The 16,180-nt window shown below is 39.9% G+C and overlaps 5 protein-coding genes across 5 annotated transcripts; 4 read left to right on the top strand and 1 right to left on the bottom strand.

The window, feature by feature from the left end:
• Positions 1-4,783: 4,783 nt before the first annotated feature.
• Positions 4,784-8,347, top strand: LOC106328201 (probable inactive leucine-rich repeat receptor-like protein kinase At3g03770). The gene is made up of 6 exons (XM_013766593.1): positions 4,784-6,438; positions 6,547-6,680; positions 7,053-7,299; positions 7,385-7,596; positions 7,665-7,805; positions 7,904-8,347. The coding sequence occupies exons 1-6, from the start codon at positions 5,142-5,144 to the stop codon at positions 8,126-8,128; spliced, it is 2,256 nt and encodes a 751-aa protein (XP_013622047.1). The 5' UTR covers positions 4,784-5,141; the 3' UTR covers positions 8,129-8,347.
• Positions 8,348-8,525: 178 nt separating this feature from the next.
• Positions 8,526-10,815, top strand: LOC106335282 (SWI/SNF complex component SNF12 homolog). The gene is made up of 3 exons (XM_013773761.1): positions 8,526-8,641; positions 8,882-10,363; positions 10,512-10,815. Exons 2-3 carry the CDS (start codon positions 8,889-8,891, stop codon positions 10,564-10,566), a joined length of 1,530 nt encoding a protein of 509 aa, XP_013629215.1. The 5' UTR covers positions 8,526-8,641; positions 8,882-8,888; the 3' UTR covers positions 10,567-10,815.
• Positions 10,816-10,960: 145 nt separating this feature from the next.
• Positions 10,961-12,499, top strand: LOC106335283. Its single transcript, XM_013773762.1, has 3 exons — positions 10,961-11,155; positions 11,263-11,769; positions 11,870-12,499. Exons 1-3 carry the CDS (start codon positions 11,095-11,097, stop codon positions 12,448-12,450), a joined length of 1,149 nt encoding a protein of 382 aa, XP_013629216.1. The 5' UTR covers positions 10,961-11,094; the 3' UTR covers positions 12,451-12,499.
• A 30-nt stretch (positions 12,500-12,529) lies between these two features.
• On the bottom strand, positions 12,530-14,131 carry LOC106335284 (zinc finger protein 511). Its single transcript, XM_013773763.1, has 4 exons — positions 13,979-14,131; positions 13,628-13,692; positions 13,199-13,397; positions 12,530-13,037 (listed from the first exon to the last, which is right to left on the bottom strand). The coding sequence occupies exons 1-4, from the start codon at positions 14,099-14,101 to the stop codon at positions 12,642-12,644; spliced, it is 783 nt and encodes a 260-aa protein (XP_013629217.1). The 5' UTR covers positions 14,102-14,131; the 3' UTR covers positions 12,530-12,641.
• A 1,073-nt stretch (positions 14,132-15,204) lies between these two features.
• LOC106329667 lies at positions 15,205-16,164 on the top strand. The gene is made up of 2 exons (XM_013768344.1): positions 15,205-15,584; positions 15,678-16,164. The coding sequence occupies exons 1-2, from the start codon at positions 15,205-15,207 to the stop codon at positions 16,162-16,164; spliced, it is 867 nt and encodes a 288-aa protein (XP_013623798.1).
• The last annotated feature ends 16 nt before the right edge of the window (positions 16,165-16,180 follow it).

Below are 16,180 nucleotides of genomic sequence, written 5' to 3'. Positions count from 1 at the left end.
TCAAATCGAAACAGTATTTACTTGTTTTGTTGATTTGTTCAATGAGTCCATACTCATTTGTTTACTCCTCCAGCTAAATGTCTCAGGCTATGTTTTTTTGGTATCTATCTATTTTATATTGTTTGGGTATTAAATTGCGATATTTGGCCATGTGTCTTTTGGCCTTATGTTAGATGCATAGCAGTGAATTAATGGTGTTTTAAAAAAAATTATATGTGACATGCCAAAATAACCAATAGTTTTATAATCGGATAAATATCTTCACAATTATTACTCTTGTGTTTTTGTCGTGGACGATGTGACTCGAGTAGAATACAGATCATAGTTATAAAAACGTTGGGTGATTAAAATTAAATGCAAGAAGAGATATAGAAGTGATGTAAGTGAGATCTTTGGAGGATGATGAAAGGAATATTATCAAGTGTGGTAGAGAAGTCGGTGGAGATATATAAGGGATATAGAGGACCATATACCTTCGGTAATCGTACGTACGGCAAAGACGAGACTCGTCATGAGGTTGACTCCTTATCAACCATTAACAGTACTCACTCGTGCAATACGTCTATATCTAGATATGACTATTTTGCTTTACTCAATGCTGCCCACATCTAAGCTGTATCTGAATTGACGGCATGCCGCATGCTCGTATGAGCTGAGCTCAACCAAATAATATGTTAATTATTTTATGACCCTTGCATGAAAACGAGCTGACCAAAAGAACGTGATTCATCTAGTTTGGAGGTTCATGTCACCGAAAGACCCCGTGATCCAGGCTGCCACGTGAAACTTACATGTTTGATTCCTTTTTAACAAGTGCGATATTATATAATTGTGTAAAAATATCCAACTTATTTTGTTTACAAAACACTACTCGTCGAGACATCAAACACATATAAAATATTCAGAAATCAAATCCTCACATTTTTTTCTTCGTAATTAAGACAGTGTAAGCAAAGAAAGGAGATGAAAAATGATCAAGGTGCCAAAAGGAAAACAACTTGCACCCAACATCTTAGGCCTTGTTTTTCAGTTTTGAATTTGAAAAGGATACCAGAAGACAAGTATGAAATTGATTATACGTTTAATCAAATATTTCAAATTCATATTTGGGGCAGAGATTAAATATTTAATTAATTAGTTTGCTTCAATCTTAATGGTCCACGGCGCAAGCAAATATCATGTCTCTAATGATCTAAAGTTAATCTTCAAAAAGACATTTAGTCTTACCTTAAAGCAAAATTAATTATCCTTTACCTTCACTACCCATGCGATAATCCTCAATCTATTAAAATTTGAGATTCGAATTTGTACAAATGGGCCACATAATGTTCTCCTAATCACAGAGAAATTTATCGTTTAAGTTGTCTTTTGCTTTTGAGCATATATATGTGTTTAAGTTAATATTCAAAGTTGGTATGCTGCTCTAAAAAGCGATTGTGGGTAGTACTGTTGCATACTTTTCTCATAATAAAACCAAATTTTGATCTTATCGAAAAAGCGTTATTCATTTCATCGATTAAATTAACTACCACGATAACTACCAACAAGATTAGCCTTTAGATTTAAATGCCTAAACAGCTAAACCCACATAAAAAAAAAAGTACATATTTTTCTCTACAATTATGGATTTAAAAGAAAGTTTACCCTGAGTAGCAATCAACCAAAGCCCGTTAGACATATTACTGATGATAGTGGATTCGTGGGCCTGAGAAATTGAATCGGTACCCTTCAGTATCGTTTTAAGAAGCAGAAGTGTGATGCATAATGGCTAGGTCTGGGACGAAGGAGCAAACACTATGGCAACTTGTCGTTTTAGTTCATTAGACACATTTGTTTCTGTGGTTTAGATGATGGGGCATGGTGTTGAGAGTACGGATGTTAAAATGGGTTTGAAACCTACATGTCTAGATGGGTTTTGAAAAAAAAATAAAAAATGCCCATTTAGACCTATTTAACTATTCGGGTTTTAAATGGATAACCCTTTTAAGACTCACTTATTAAATGAGTTCTACTTAAAATTAATGGAGACTCTTTTAACCCATTTAACTTAATATAATTATTAATTATTTTTTTGTGAAAAAATGTGATTGTGTGTTTTTGACGAAAAACTCGATTTTACGGTTTATACGGAAACATACATTTTACGGTTTTGGCGGGAAAACTCGGTTTTCGGTTTTGGCGGAAAAACTCGATTTTATGGTTTTGGCGGAAAAAACTCGATTTTTTGGTGGAAAACTCGATTTTGTAATTTTGGCAGAAAGACTCGGTCTTAGGGAAAACTCGATTTTCGGTTTTGGCGGGAAAACTCGATTTTACAGTTTTGGCGGGAAAACTCGATTTTATATTTTTTTGTGAAAAAATGTGATTGTGTGTTTTTGACGAAAAACTCGATTTTCAGTTTTGGCGGGAAGACTCGATTTTACGGTTTTGGCGGGAAAACTCGGTTTTCGGTTTTGGCGGAAAAACTCGATTTTATGGTTTTGGCGGAAAAAACTCGATTTTCGATTTCGGCGGGAAAACTCGATTTTGTGATTTTGGCGGGAAGACTCGGTTTTACGGTTTTGGCGAGAAAACTTGATTTTGCGATTCTGGCGGGAAAACTTGATTTTACGGTTTTGGCGGAAAAACTGATTTTCGATTTTGGCGGGAAAACTCGATTTTGCGTTTTCGGCGGAAAAACTCGGTTTTGAGTTTTTGGCGGAAAATTTGATTTTCGGTTTTGCGGAAAATTTTGATTTTACAGTTTTGGAGGGAAAACTCGGTTTTACGGTTGGCGGAAAAACTCGATTTTACGGTTGGCGGAAAAAGTTGATTTTACTAGGATTATTTGATTTACGTTTATATAATAAAAATTAGTTAATTTTTTCATTTGTTTCGTATAATTTCGCATAAGAGAGCATAAAATTAGAAAAATCTAATTAAATCAACAATAGTTTAAATGGGTCTAAATGAATTTAAATGGGTACATGTAAATTTCAGAGGTTCTAAATGAATACCCCTAATAGACCTATTTTTAAATAGGTCTAAATGGGTGGATTTAAATGGGTTGGGTTTTACCATCTTAACATCTCTACTTAGAGTTTGCTAGATGATCTTGGGATTCGCGAGGAACAGCAGTTTGTGAATACTTTCCTTGGTCGTTGATGATCATCCCTTGCTCATTAAACCGAAAGTATTTGCATCATGATGTTGATCTTCTTCATTACTCAGATTAATTATATGCACCACCCGGTTATAATCACAACATTCAAAACGTTTTGACTGAGGTACTTATTTTCATCTAAGGAGCAAAAGCATGGTTTCAAAACTCTAGGTAGCTTGTTGGTTCTATAATTACTAACACTTCACAATCATCTATCTATACACAGGTACACTCTTTTCATCAATAGTATTTCCAGATCGTTTCCCGTGTGACCATCTATACACAACTGATCTAGTGATCTCATACTTAGAGTCTTGTTCAAATGACACCTTATGAATATTGGTAAGGTTAGTTATTTTTAATCCCTCAGCTTGTAAACTTGTAAAATGCTATAAGCAGTGGAAAATTAGTGAACAAACTCAGCAAACCCCGGATTCTTGTAGACTCCGCAAATTTCTGATCGTTTCTTATCTCGAAGATATTATTTCTGTTCTCTAGACAACTAAGACAAGTTTGGAGAGAAACTTTTTTGGTTTCTGGGTAGCATGCGATGTTGATGTTTTGCTTGTTTCTTCTCCAAGAACCAAAACTGTAACTGGTCCCAGAAAAGGTTGTCCTAGTGTTAGATGGTAGGATCTTAATATCCAGGTCTCTTCATCTCACATGCTCTGTCATTCCCATTCCATGGAGTCTTCTGGTTTGTCTTATCTTCCTCCTCTAAAGCGTCCTCTGTCTTAAACCCCAGTTTTGCAGTGTTAAGTCTCATTTTGATATTCGTCAAAAAAAAAAGTCTCATTTTGATACTAAAAGCATCATCAATATTGTAATACCTAGTTCTTATTAGTATTTTTCAAACATATTAATTTTCATATATTTAATTTAGGCATGAGAGACAAAAAAAGTTAATTAATATGATGGTCCGGTCTTTGAGGATCAGACCAGTGGGATCTACACGTGGGGCCCACTAAAGTGGGATTCAACCATTGTTGTTTTCCCTTTAACCTTTAAACAAAGCATAATCAGTACTACCTTTACCTGCAATGAAAATACACACTTGACCCTTATAACGCTACGGGTCTAGACTCTGGTCTACACAACAGTTTAAACATGGTCGATTTGTGGTTTAGGTCACTGATGGAATTATCTTTCTAGATATACTATTGTATGGTTAGGAATGATATTAGCTATGGTCACACATTTGCCCTTCAATGAAAGCTACTTCTACTGAATTGTTCCGTTTAAGCAAAAGCTTCTTTTTGTCATGTATTTGGTATCGTATAAGAAGGGCAGTTCGGTGAATTAGCAAAAGACATGGAATCTAATCACACACATGTGTCACGGCATCTTCCATGATGCAGGACTGCTTCCATGAGTCAGTCAACCAAAGTTCCACACTGCATTTTCACATATTATAATTAGTAAACAACAAATTATCACCCATACAACAATCAATCATACTTTATCTAATACCAAATTTAAAATTCAAAGATCATTTTCGTTTTCTGTGGTTCTAATTAACATTGTTTTATTACTGTTGTTTTACACTAAAGAGAAAGGTGAAATCAAGACCAAATTGCTCATTAAAGTAACAAACTTTCATCAAATTGAGTGCACATTTTTTGTTTCTGGTGTGACCCACACTCTCAACTTACTCTTCCTTTCCTAAAGAGAAGAAGAAGAAGATTCTTTCTAATCTCTTCTTTTTGTCAAGTCTTCTCAGTTATAAAAATCACATAAGCCACCATTAATGCTGCCTCACCTCTCTGTCTTTAATGTCTTTAATGTCCTTATCACCTTCTTCTCTTAGCTTTCCAGTCTATGTGTTAATCCGACAACCAAACATTCTCTCTCATCCACGGTTCCTCCATTTGTCCTCACTTCCTCAACCTCTCTGAGTTAAGTTCATTGTCTCCAGAGTCTTTTGCAGACATTGTGTGTGTGATGTGTCTCCAAATCTGCTTCTCCTTCTAGGGTTTTGTCTCCTTTCTGCTAATTCATCATGGCTCATTCAAAGGTCTTACCTTTACTCCTTCTCTCATGTGCCCTGTTCTTACAAAACACCCACCAGCTCCAAAACTCTCAGACCCAAGTCCTCTACCAGCTCAGAAAACATCTAGAGTTCCCCAAAGCTCTCGAATCTTGGGGAAGCTACTACGGAGACTTATGCCAAATCCCTCCAACTCCTCGCATGAGCATCTCCTGCGAAGGCAACTCCGTCACAGAGCTTAAAGTCATGGGAGACAAGCTTTCAAAACCAGCTGGTGGTACGTTCTATGGATCTCCCCTCCCGAACCGCACTCTCTCCAAAGCCTTCTTGATAGATTCCTTCGCCACGACGCTGACGAGGCTCACGAGCTTGAAGACTCTCACCTTAGTCTCTCTAGGCATCTTTGGTGAGCTCCCAGGGAAGATCCATCGCTTGTGTTGGCTCGAGTCCTTGGATTTGAGCTCGAATTACCTCTTTGGTTCCGTCCCTCCTGAGGTTTCAAGATTAGTTAGGCTTCAGAGTCTGACGCTTGATGGAAACTACTTAAACGGCAGCGTTCCCGACTCGCTGAGTAATCTCACTGTTCTTGCTCTGTCCCACAACGAGCTTTCTGGTGAGTTGCCTGATCTCAGTAAGTTAGATCATCTCCATATGCTGGATCTTAGAGAGAACCGATTTGATTCTGCACTACCTCTGCTGCCTAAGAGTTTGGTTACTGTTCTGTTAAGTAAGAACTCATTCTCTGGCGAAGTTTCCAGATGTTTTGACGGTTTGTCTCAGCTTCAGCATCTTGACTTGTCGTTTAATCAACTCACTGGAGCTCCATCTCGGTTCTTGTTCTCATTGGCTAACATTAGTTACTTGGACTTGGCGTCTAACAAGCTCAGCGGGAAGCTAGCGGTTGATCTGACATGTGGAGGCAAACTTGGGTTCGTGGATTTGTCTAATAACAGATTGGTTGGGACGATTCCTAGTTGCTTGGGAGGGTCTTCTGGTGAGAGAGTTGTTAAGCTCGGTGGGAACTGTTTGTCTATAAATGGAGTTCATGAGCAGCATCAGGAACTGTTATGTGAAGAGGCTGAAGCTAAGAGGAAAGGGTTCCAAAGTAGAAAGATTGGGACTTTAGTTGCTATGGTTAGTGGAGCTGTTCTAGTTCTTGTTTTGTTTGCGTTTGGACTACTCATGTTATGCACAAAGCGCCGCTCGTGTTGTTGTTCAAAACACAAGTCAGTGCCTCAAGCTAGGCTTAAGGCTGTGACTGATAATAATACACAGACCAGTCTCTCTTCTCAAGTTCTTGCTAGTGCAAGTGAGTAGCTTTGACTCAAAATGTAAACATTCGTACGAGTGGAATATAGACTTTCTCTTCTTGCTATCTTTCATGAGTTTAATGTCCTTGCACGTTATGGTCTTGCAGGGTTAATCTCTCAAACAGCAAAGCTAGCTGCACAAGGTGTGCCCTCATGCAGGTCATTTTCTTTTGAAGAGTTAAAGGAAGCCACAGATGATTTCGATTCATCACGTTTCTTAGGTGAAGGCTCCCTTGGAAAGGTGTGGTTCACTTAGGCTTGGGGGTTCGGTTAGTTTGGGTTACTCGGTTCGGGTAGTTTGGTTTTCGGTTAGTTCGGTTCAACATAAATCTTGCCGAATTCACATTCAGTTTTTGGTTAGTTCGGTTTTTGAAAATCCTGCCGAAGCTTTTGATTTCAGTTAGATTTTGGTTTAGTTTGTTAAAATTTTGGATAAATTCGGTTCGGGTTTTGGTATGACTTGGGTAATTATTATTTCTTTTTTAAAAGAACCTACCGAATCTAACCGAACCAAAATTTCGGTTCGGTCCAAAATCCCATGCTTAGTTCATCTAACGCAATAGCCTCATCATCGTCCATTTGGTTGACACTGGTTGTTTTGTTTTCTTTGCAGCTATACAGAGGAACCTTAGAAAATGGAAGTTCCGTAGCTATAAGATGTATGGTCTTATCAAAAAAGTTCTCTAGCCAAAGTATCAGAAGTCACTTAGACTGGATGTCTAAGCTCAACCATCCTCATCTCCTTGGCTTCTTAGGCCATAATTGCACTGAAACCAACGGAGAATACGAGCCTGCAGCGACCGTACTCTACCTTGTATACGAGTACATGCCCAAGGGGACTTACCGTGCACATCTATCAGGTCAGCTTGACATATTTAGTAAACTCAAAAGTTAAAACTTGATCTAATAAGTACTTGGAAACTCAGTGTTGTTATAATCTTGTAGAGTCTTGTCCGGAGAAGATCCTAACGTGGCCAGATAGACTAGCGATTCTGATAGAGATAGCAAAGGCGGTTCATTTTCTTCACACCGGTGTTATGCCTGGCTCCTTCAACAATCAGCTGAAGACGAATAACATTTTGTTGGATGGACACAAGATTGCTAAGCTTAGTGATTATGGAGTATCTGCCATCATTGAAGAGAACGAAAAGCTTGAGGTTTGCTCTTTTTTATCTGAAGTTTGTATTCTCTTTCTTTGATACTAAGTCAGGACTCAACTTTGCAGATAAAGTCAGAAGGACATAAGTCAAAGTACAACGTGGCTAAACGAGAGGATGATGTGTACAACTTCGGATTCGTACTTCTGGAATCTCTCGTAGGACCGTTGCCCACTACAAAAGGAGAGGCCTTTCTTCTCAACGAAATGGTAACAAACCAGAGATAATAGTAGTAACATTCTATCATTTTTTATTTGCCTGAAACGTAAGTGTTAGTTGTGATATATGTTATTAACGTTTTTGGCAGACGTCATTTGGGAGCCAAGACGGTAGACAGAAGATAGTGAATCCAACGGTGCTAACAACTAGTTCGCAGGAGTCTTTAGCTATTGCCATCTCAATAGCCAACAAGTGCGTTTTGCTTGAACCTTCGGCAAGACCTTCCTTTGAAGATGTTCTCTGGAACTTGCAGTATGCAGCTCAAATGCAGTCTGCCGCTGACGCTGAACGCAAATCTGACACGTCCTTGTGAATCTGATTGATAAGTTTTTAGTTTTCAGTCTTCAAAGTTGTAAAGTTTTATAAGTTTGGTTTATCATTGAAAAAGTAAGTTTTCGCGAGTAAAAAAAATCATATTGAGTTTGTAGTAGGTGGAGAGAACTTCTCAGTTCTCAATCTTCGAAAACAAGGTAAAACTCATGTAGGAGAAAATGTCTAATTATGTACCATAACTACTGTAGTTTCCATATTATCATTATGAACAAAAAAAAATGCCATTACAATTGGGTTATAGCCCCATCTACAGTCGTGATATTTTGACGAAAAAGTATATTAAATTGGGCCAAAGGCCCAATGGTCTCAAACATTTAACAGTCGCTGTGGGCTCTGAAATTACGGGTCGGGTCTGAACACGGTTTATAAATAAAATATCTCCGGTGAACAATTTATTTCCTTTCTCGACTGAGAAGCGGCGGAACACCGGCGAAGAAGATTCAGAAGAAGAAACAAAGCTGCGAATCTTCTTCTTTTCGTCTCGTCACATTTGGTAAATAACCTCTTGGGATCAATTCTTACTCATTAAACTGTGCATCAACCTTTGAAAAAAATTAGGGTTTTAGCCTCCCGATCTGTCTTGGTAGCTGATCTATCGCGTCTGCATTCATCTCAATTGTTAGATTAATCGATACTGAAGATTTTTACTGGGAATCATTAGCAAAGGTCTTCCCTTTACGTGATTCTAAGCAGATTTTTTTGAAAAGAGTGTTATTTCTTCTGAATTTCACAGGGCACCGATGTCTGGTAACAACAATAATCCTCAAGGCTCTGCGCCTTCGCCGTTCAGGAGCCCTGGGATGATGCCCTCTGTTTCTGTCCCTGGAGGCTTTGCTCAGTCTCATATGGCAACTAACTTTCAAGCTCCGTTTCAGTTCACTCAAGCTCAGGCCATGGCTCAAGCACAGTCTAAAGTTCATGCACAGATGCAAGCGGGCATGGGGATAAACCAAGCTCAAGCCCCCCAGGAGATTGTTGGGTTGGGTCAGTCTTCTTCGCCTTCTATGACCACTCCTGGAAGTAGTTCAAACGTGAAGAGGTTAATGAGACCTCCTTCTGGTTTCCCTAACAACACTATCTCCCCCATGAGAACAATGGAGTTAACTCCTGCTCCACGGAAGAAGAAACAGAAGCTTCCTGAAAAGTCTTTGCAGGAACGTGTGGCGGCGATCTTGCCTGAGTCTGCGTTATACACGCAGCTTCTTGAGTTCGAGTCTCGTGTTGATGCTGCGTTGAGTAGAAAGAAGGTTGACATCCAGGAGGCTCTCAAGAACCCTCCTTGCGTACAGAAGACGCTTAGGGTCTACGTGTTCAACACATTTGCTAACCAAAACAACAATCCAAACGCTGACCCTCCAACATGGACTCTTAAAATCGTTGGTAGGATCTTGGAAGATGGGGTGGATCCGGACCAGCCAGGTTTTGTTGAGAAAGCTAACCCATTGCTTCCAAAGTTCTCGTCTTTCTTCAAGAAGGTACAAGTTAGCCTTGATCAGAGGCTGTACCCTGATAGCCCGTTGATCACATGGGAGAACTCTCGTTCACCTGCCCCTCAGGAAGGGTTTGAGATAAAAAGGAAAGGGAATCAGGAGTTTGCAGCTACTATTCGGTTGGAGATGAACTACCTCCCTGAAAAGTTCAAGCTCTCTACTGCATTGATGGATGTTCTCGGGATTGAGGTTGAGACAAGGCCAAGAATCATCGCTGCGATTTGGCATTACGTCAAGGCGAGGAAACTGCAGAGCCCAAACGACCCTTCTTTCTTCAACTGCGACGCTGCACTTCAGAAAGTTTTTGGGGAACAGAAGTTGAAGTTCACAATGGTCTCTCAGAAGTTATCTCATCACTTGTCACCTCCACCACCGATTCACTTGGAACACAAGATCAAGCTGTCAGGAAGTAGCCCGGCCGTATCAGCCTGTTACGATGTCCTAGTGGATGTACCCGTCACTATCCAAAGGGACTTGAACAACTTGTTGGCTAAGGCAGAGAAGAATAAAGAGATTGAGGCTTGTGATGAAGCGATATGTGCAGCCATAAGGAAGATCCATGAGCATAGGAGGAGAAGGGCATTTTTCTTGGGGTTCAGCCAATCACCAGTTGAATTCGTAAACGCGCTGATGGAATCGCAGAGCAAGGATCTGAAGGTTGTAGCGGGAGAAGCCAGTCGAAATGCTGAGAGAGAGCGTGGATCAGACTTCTTTAACCAACCTTGGTAAGCTCATCATCTAGTCACTCTTGTTTCTAGTCTCCGTTTTTATTACAACAGGTTTCTAGACTATTAAATTCACTCGAATTATATGTACTTGAGTTGTGAAAGTGCATTCATTGATGACTCATTTCTGAATTTTGAAATGTTGCAGGGTGGAAGATGCAGTGATACGTTACTTGAACCGGAGGCCAGCAGCTGGGAACTAGGGGCCAGGGAGCTGGTGAGTTTACTTGCTGGGTACCATAGTTAGAAGTCTATTCAGCTGTTTGAGCTCTTTCAAAAGAAGAAGTATTGAAGATCAAAATGGTTTAAAAGGAAAGTAGTATTGTATTGTAATCTTTTGTATGATGAAACAAGATCAATCTGGTTTGAAAGTAAAGTAGTAGTGTATTGTAATCTTTTGAATGGTGAAACATTAGTACTTATGATCTAGCTTTAATTTGTAGCTTTGACTTTAGTCGATTCTTATTTATATTATGATAAAATGTGCCAGACTCGATAAAGATTTTGTTAAAGCTTTAATATTGTGTAAAATAGATGCTAAGTACATTCAGTTTTGTTTTATAATGAATGGTCAAATGTATGCCAGCTTAACACATGATACAACATCAATCATTCTCTTTTGTCAAAGATTACAGCATCATTCTTCTCTTTTATACTTATAATTTACTAAGACACAATCACTTGATCTTGATCCAAGAAGCGTTGACATTCAAAGTTTTGTCTGAAGCAAAATGGCCATTTGGTTTCACAGAATTTTCTTGTTGCTTCTCGTTTCTAGTTGCGCCTCTTCAGGTACATTGAAACCTCAAATGCTTAAGTATTTCTATTTCTACAGGATCTGTTGTAGTATACATGTCATTGTGTTGATAAACTAAAAGTTTGTACATTTTGATACGCAGATTTTCTGGAAAATCCAGACTTCGAATCTCCACCATTAAACTTATCTTCAAATGGCGCGTTCGTGTTGCTGGATCAGAACACTACACTCCCTGGATGGACATTCCAAGGAACGGTACAATATGTTACTTCACCTGACCTACCTGATTCTGGACACGCGGTTCAGCTCGGTGAAGACGGCAAGATCAATCAAACATTCATTGCCAGAGGCGATGATTTGAACTACATCCTCACGTTTGCGCTGATCCCAGGAGGCGAGAACTGTTCCAGCTCTTCTGGTCTCAGTGTCTCAGGGCCAGACAGCAATGCGGTTTTTTCTTACAGGCAGAACTACAGTAAGGTTCCGTGGCAGAGTTACAGTCATAACTTGGGTAAATGGGGGAATAGTGAGCCTATCAACTTAGTTCTTGAAAGCCAGACTATAGATTCTGAATCAAACTCCACATGTTGGCCTATCGTTGACACATTGCTCATCAAGACTGTTGGTGTAACACTGGATCAGGACAGTGGTAAGTTACTTTCTCTTCTTTCTCAAGTCATCAAATCAGAGACTGCTATAGCTGAATTCATAGTTGCATAGATTCATTGATTCTGATTTTGTTGGTGTAGGTAACCTCTTAACCAATGGTGGATTTGAATCTGGACCGGGTTTCTTACCAAACTCAACCGAGGGAGTTCTGATTGACGCAGTACCAAGTCTGATCCAGTCAGCATTAACGCAGTGGTCTGTCATAGGAACAGTCAGATACATAGACTCGGAGCACTTCCATGTCCCAGAAGGCAAAGCTGCGATAGAAATTCTGGCTGACACAACTCCATCAGGCATACAGACAGCAACAACAGACACAAGTGAAGGTTCGAGATACAACCTCACATTTACATTAGGAGATGCCAACGATGCGTGCATAGGAAATTTCTTGGTCGGTGTCGAAGCTGGATCCGCAGCTCAGAACTTCACATTGCAGAGCAATGGGACTGGCTCCGGTGAGAAGTTTGGGTTAGTGTTTGTAGCAGACAAAGCTGCAGCGCAGATAAGTTTCACCAGCTACTCTGTTACAATAACAAAAGAGGATGTTCTTTGTGGACCTGTGATTGATGAAGTGATTGTGCATCCTCTTAGTGGAACAGCCTCGTTAAAACCCACATGGCTGCTACTTGTTTTCGCTTTGTTGTATGTTGCAGTTCTCTAATTGAATCTGTTTGAGAGAGATCATAAACACTTTTTTTCGCAAGGAGATGTGAACACATTGATTTATATCGTTTGGTACTAAATGCATTCTTCATAGACTCACTCAAACGTTAACAATGTTAGTAGAGAAAGAAATTTTTTTCTTCACCATCTTACATAAGCCTTAGACTAGGAGGAACCATAAGACCATAGTTAAGTCTTTGACCCGGGTGTAGACGAAGAGTTGGTTGGTTTTTCCCTATGAACAGAGCGTGGAACAAAGGTCAGCCCACGACCATGGCGTCTCCCGAAGCTGACATTCGAAGGAGTTGTGTCTGAGGTGGTGAGCGTGGACAGTGCTGAGACAAGACCGTCAAGACTGGCTTTGTCCTCCACTTCCATGGCATCTGACGAAGCTTCTTCTTTGTCTTCCTCGTGCTTCAGCTTTGGTACACGTTGCCTCTGGAGTTTCTCTCTTCGCTTCTTAGAGAGTTGGGTCCTCTTGAAGAATTCGAACGTCGTTGGGAACTTGTGTTTGTCAATTAAGTGGCGATGCCGTGCTTTGTAGCTTTTGAACTTCAATCCACACCCTTCCACGAGGCACTCGTACTGCAAAATTATGTTCATGAGAGCATAAAAAGGAAGATTCAGAATTGGATATCAGGTGAAGGTTAAAGCCATCCATATAAAACAATGACAGGAGCGCTATCACAGTCGCTACAGTTTGATACCTCTGCCTCAAAACGCTACACAAGGAGATAAGTGCATACCATGTCATAACCACGAGCAACTTTAGCTTGAAAGAAAGAGTCATGCGCTTCGGAGATGTGGATACTTAGTAAGCGAGAAGTAGGGTAGACCCTTGAGCATACTGAACAAGACGCAGTGTGCCGTGTCTTATAGTGATCTTCAAAATTATCCAGAGACTTCAGACGCTCAGGGCAGCCAACAATGGGACAGGAGATTCTTCTGCTCAAAACAATCAAAGCTCATGACCATTGCGGAGAATTGTAAACCAAATTTGAAAATGAAACTAGTCTACATGAACTTGATCAGTGAAAAAACAATCATTGCTATATTTTTTACTGGTCACTAAAAAAACAATATAATCTGAAAAATCAATTCTTTACATTACTAAAACGATAAACAATCACAGCCAACGAGCTCATCAGTGAATAGAATAGTAATAAAAAAAAAACCTGCTTTCAGTTTCCACTATAGTTTGCAGATTGGTGATCTCATCTTCTGTGAAGTCCAAAGCCACCTGCATATTCAAATCCTCCTTAGAACTCAACTCTTGCAAGCATATAATTTTGTAGATGACAAATATGCTAAACGGTTCATCAAAATCGAAATAGAACAATGAGATGAAATCCAAACTTAGAAGACCAAAAATTGAAAGTTTCTTCCAGCCAAAGCTAATACGAATAACATCATCATCAATGAGTAAACGATAAGCTAAATTAGATTGAACATCGGATCATGGTAGAGTATTATTATAACCTAAGAACAGCATCCGATTCAGAAGCCACAAGGAGTACGTTCCGTACCTGTTTAGCGAGTAGTTCGCGCTCGACGTTTCCGGAAGCGAAGAAAGGAGAATCGGGAGGAAACCTTCGCCGGAGAGGATTCCAGTACGGAAAGCCTAACTCCCCCACCGTGTCTACCGCCATCGCCCTCCCCGTTAGCTCTCAAGTGTAAATTCAAACTAACTTCGTTTTCGTCTCACCAACAAACAATGCATCGAACTGAACATTTGCTCGGCTCCGGCCCAACTCAGGCCCATTGCTAGAATAAAATTAAATTATATTAAACTACCTATAAGCCGAGTTATTTGTGCTAAAACAACACCAAACTTAATTTGATTGGTCCAATTTTGATAACTCAAGTTCAATGAATCAAAAAAGTTAAGAGCCTAAACATAGTATCGGCCTCTTTCTTATTTATACCTAAATTGCTTTAGGTAATGCTTGAAAAGAAGTCTCCATTGTTGATTTACTTAAATTTAATAAAGAACAAAAAAGGTAATTAGTACAGTTGTCATCTCTCCGTGAGAGTTTCTTGGTACGTTCACAATGATTTGCCTGTTTGCCTCTTCCTTACCCAAAGCCCACACATCTCTCTTTATTAGACTCGGATCAGGGACCCTTGCCTTGTGGCAAGGCCAACACTCCCGCACGCAGCCTAAGTGAGATACCGTGGTTGAAACAGTGTTACGAACCTGTTTGCATGCTTCGCTTACCGAAAGCCCACAGCCCCTGTGGCCCTGTTTATTAGACTCGGATAAGGGACTTGTCGGCTCACCCAACACTCCCGCACGCAGCCTAAGTGAGAAACAGTGTTACGATGCGCAGGCTCAGGGCTTGGAACAGGCATGGGGGACCTTGGGGTAACTCTTCTCACGGGGCCGACATAGAGATCCCAACTGTGCTAATTACCTTTAGAGCCTCCACTAGGATGACAAGCTTGCGTTACTAAGCTCGGCGACTCAACTATTGTTTTCTTAGCTATATATGAGACTCTATTATTTCTGCTTCTTCCAATGTGGGAGGACGAATATAAACTTGGTTAACTTTTTTGGAAAAATAAAATAAAGGCCCATCTCACAAAAATTTGATTACATAATATATTTAAATATGTTACGATAGTTAAAAGAAAAGATGAGCCGCTTTCGTTGAAAATATAAAAAGATGTGAATAGTTTATGATTAATGTAAACGGTTTTTAAATTATGAAGTTCTAATAAAATATTTTATTTTGTGTTTTTAGAAATACAAATGGCAAACATCGAGAAACTCCAGTTCCCGGCCCTAAAAATAACTGGCGAAAATTACGTCGGATGGGTCACAAACGTGAAACCATATCTGGTGATGAAAAAGATAACCGAAACAATTGTAATCGGTAACAAATCACCACCCGAGCATATAGCCGAAGCGATAATCTTCCTGAAGAAGCATTTAGATGAAAATCTAACGCACGACTATGCAAACGTCGAGGACCCAGCTGAACTGTGGCAAACTTTAAAAGAAAGGTTCGATAACCAGAGACAAATCAACCTCCCTCACGCTCTAGAAGAGTGGAAAAATCTGAGGTTCCAAGATTTTCAAAAGGTTGAGGATTACAATTCCGCTGTCCTGAGGATAGTTTCACTCCTGAAGTATTGTGGTAATCTTGTCTCTGAGGCAGAAATGATGAATAAAACATATAACACTTTCCACAAACAGCTTCACTTCTTGCCCGAAATTTACAGAAAATGCGGGTACACGAGATTTTCTGAACTGATGGTTGCGCTCATGTTAGCTGAAAAGAACAATGAGCTCTTGATCAAAAACCACAATTCCCGACCTACGGGAGCCAAAGCATTCCCTGAAGTGAATGCTACGGCGATAGAAAATTCGGAAAGGAGAAACCAGGCCAATCGAGGTCATGGCCGCCGTTTCAACAACAAACGTGGAAAAACTTACAATCCCAAATGGAGGGGATCTAACAAGTGGGTTAGACCCGGGCAAGTTTCCAAGGGTAAAGAAACTCAAGAGGATACCACCCAGAAGCGTGAGACAGTGTGTTACAGATGTGGTTGTAAAGGACATTGGTCCCGTACCTGTCGTACTCCTTCACATCTCTGTAAGTTATATCAAGAGTCCACGAAAGGAAAGGCTAAAGAGGTGAACCTCACGGAAAATGTTGAAGGGACCTCATACCTTGAATCCTCCGACTTCGCTAATGAGCTGGACTAGATTACTCCTGAAGAGA

The sequence above is a fragment of the Brassica oleracea genome, chromosome C3 (assembly GCF_000695525.1).
Source record: "Brassica oleracea var. oleracea cultivar TO1000 chromosome C3, BOL, whole genome shotgun sequence".
Classification (NCBI taxonomy): Eukaryota; Viridiplantae; Streptophyta; class Magnoliopsida; order Brassicales; family Brassicaceae; genus Brassica; species Brassica oleracea.
Note: the sequence above shows the minus strand (reverse complement) of the source record. Positions and strands in the feature narration are given on the sequence as shown.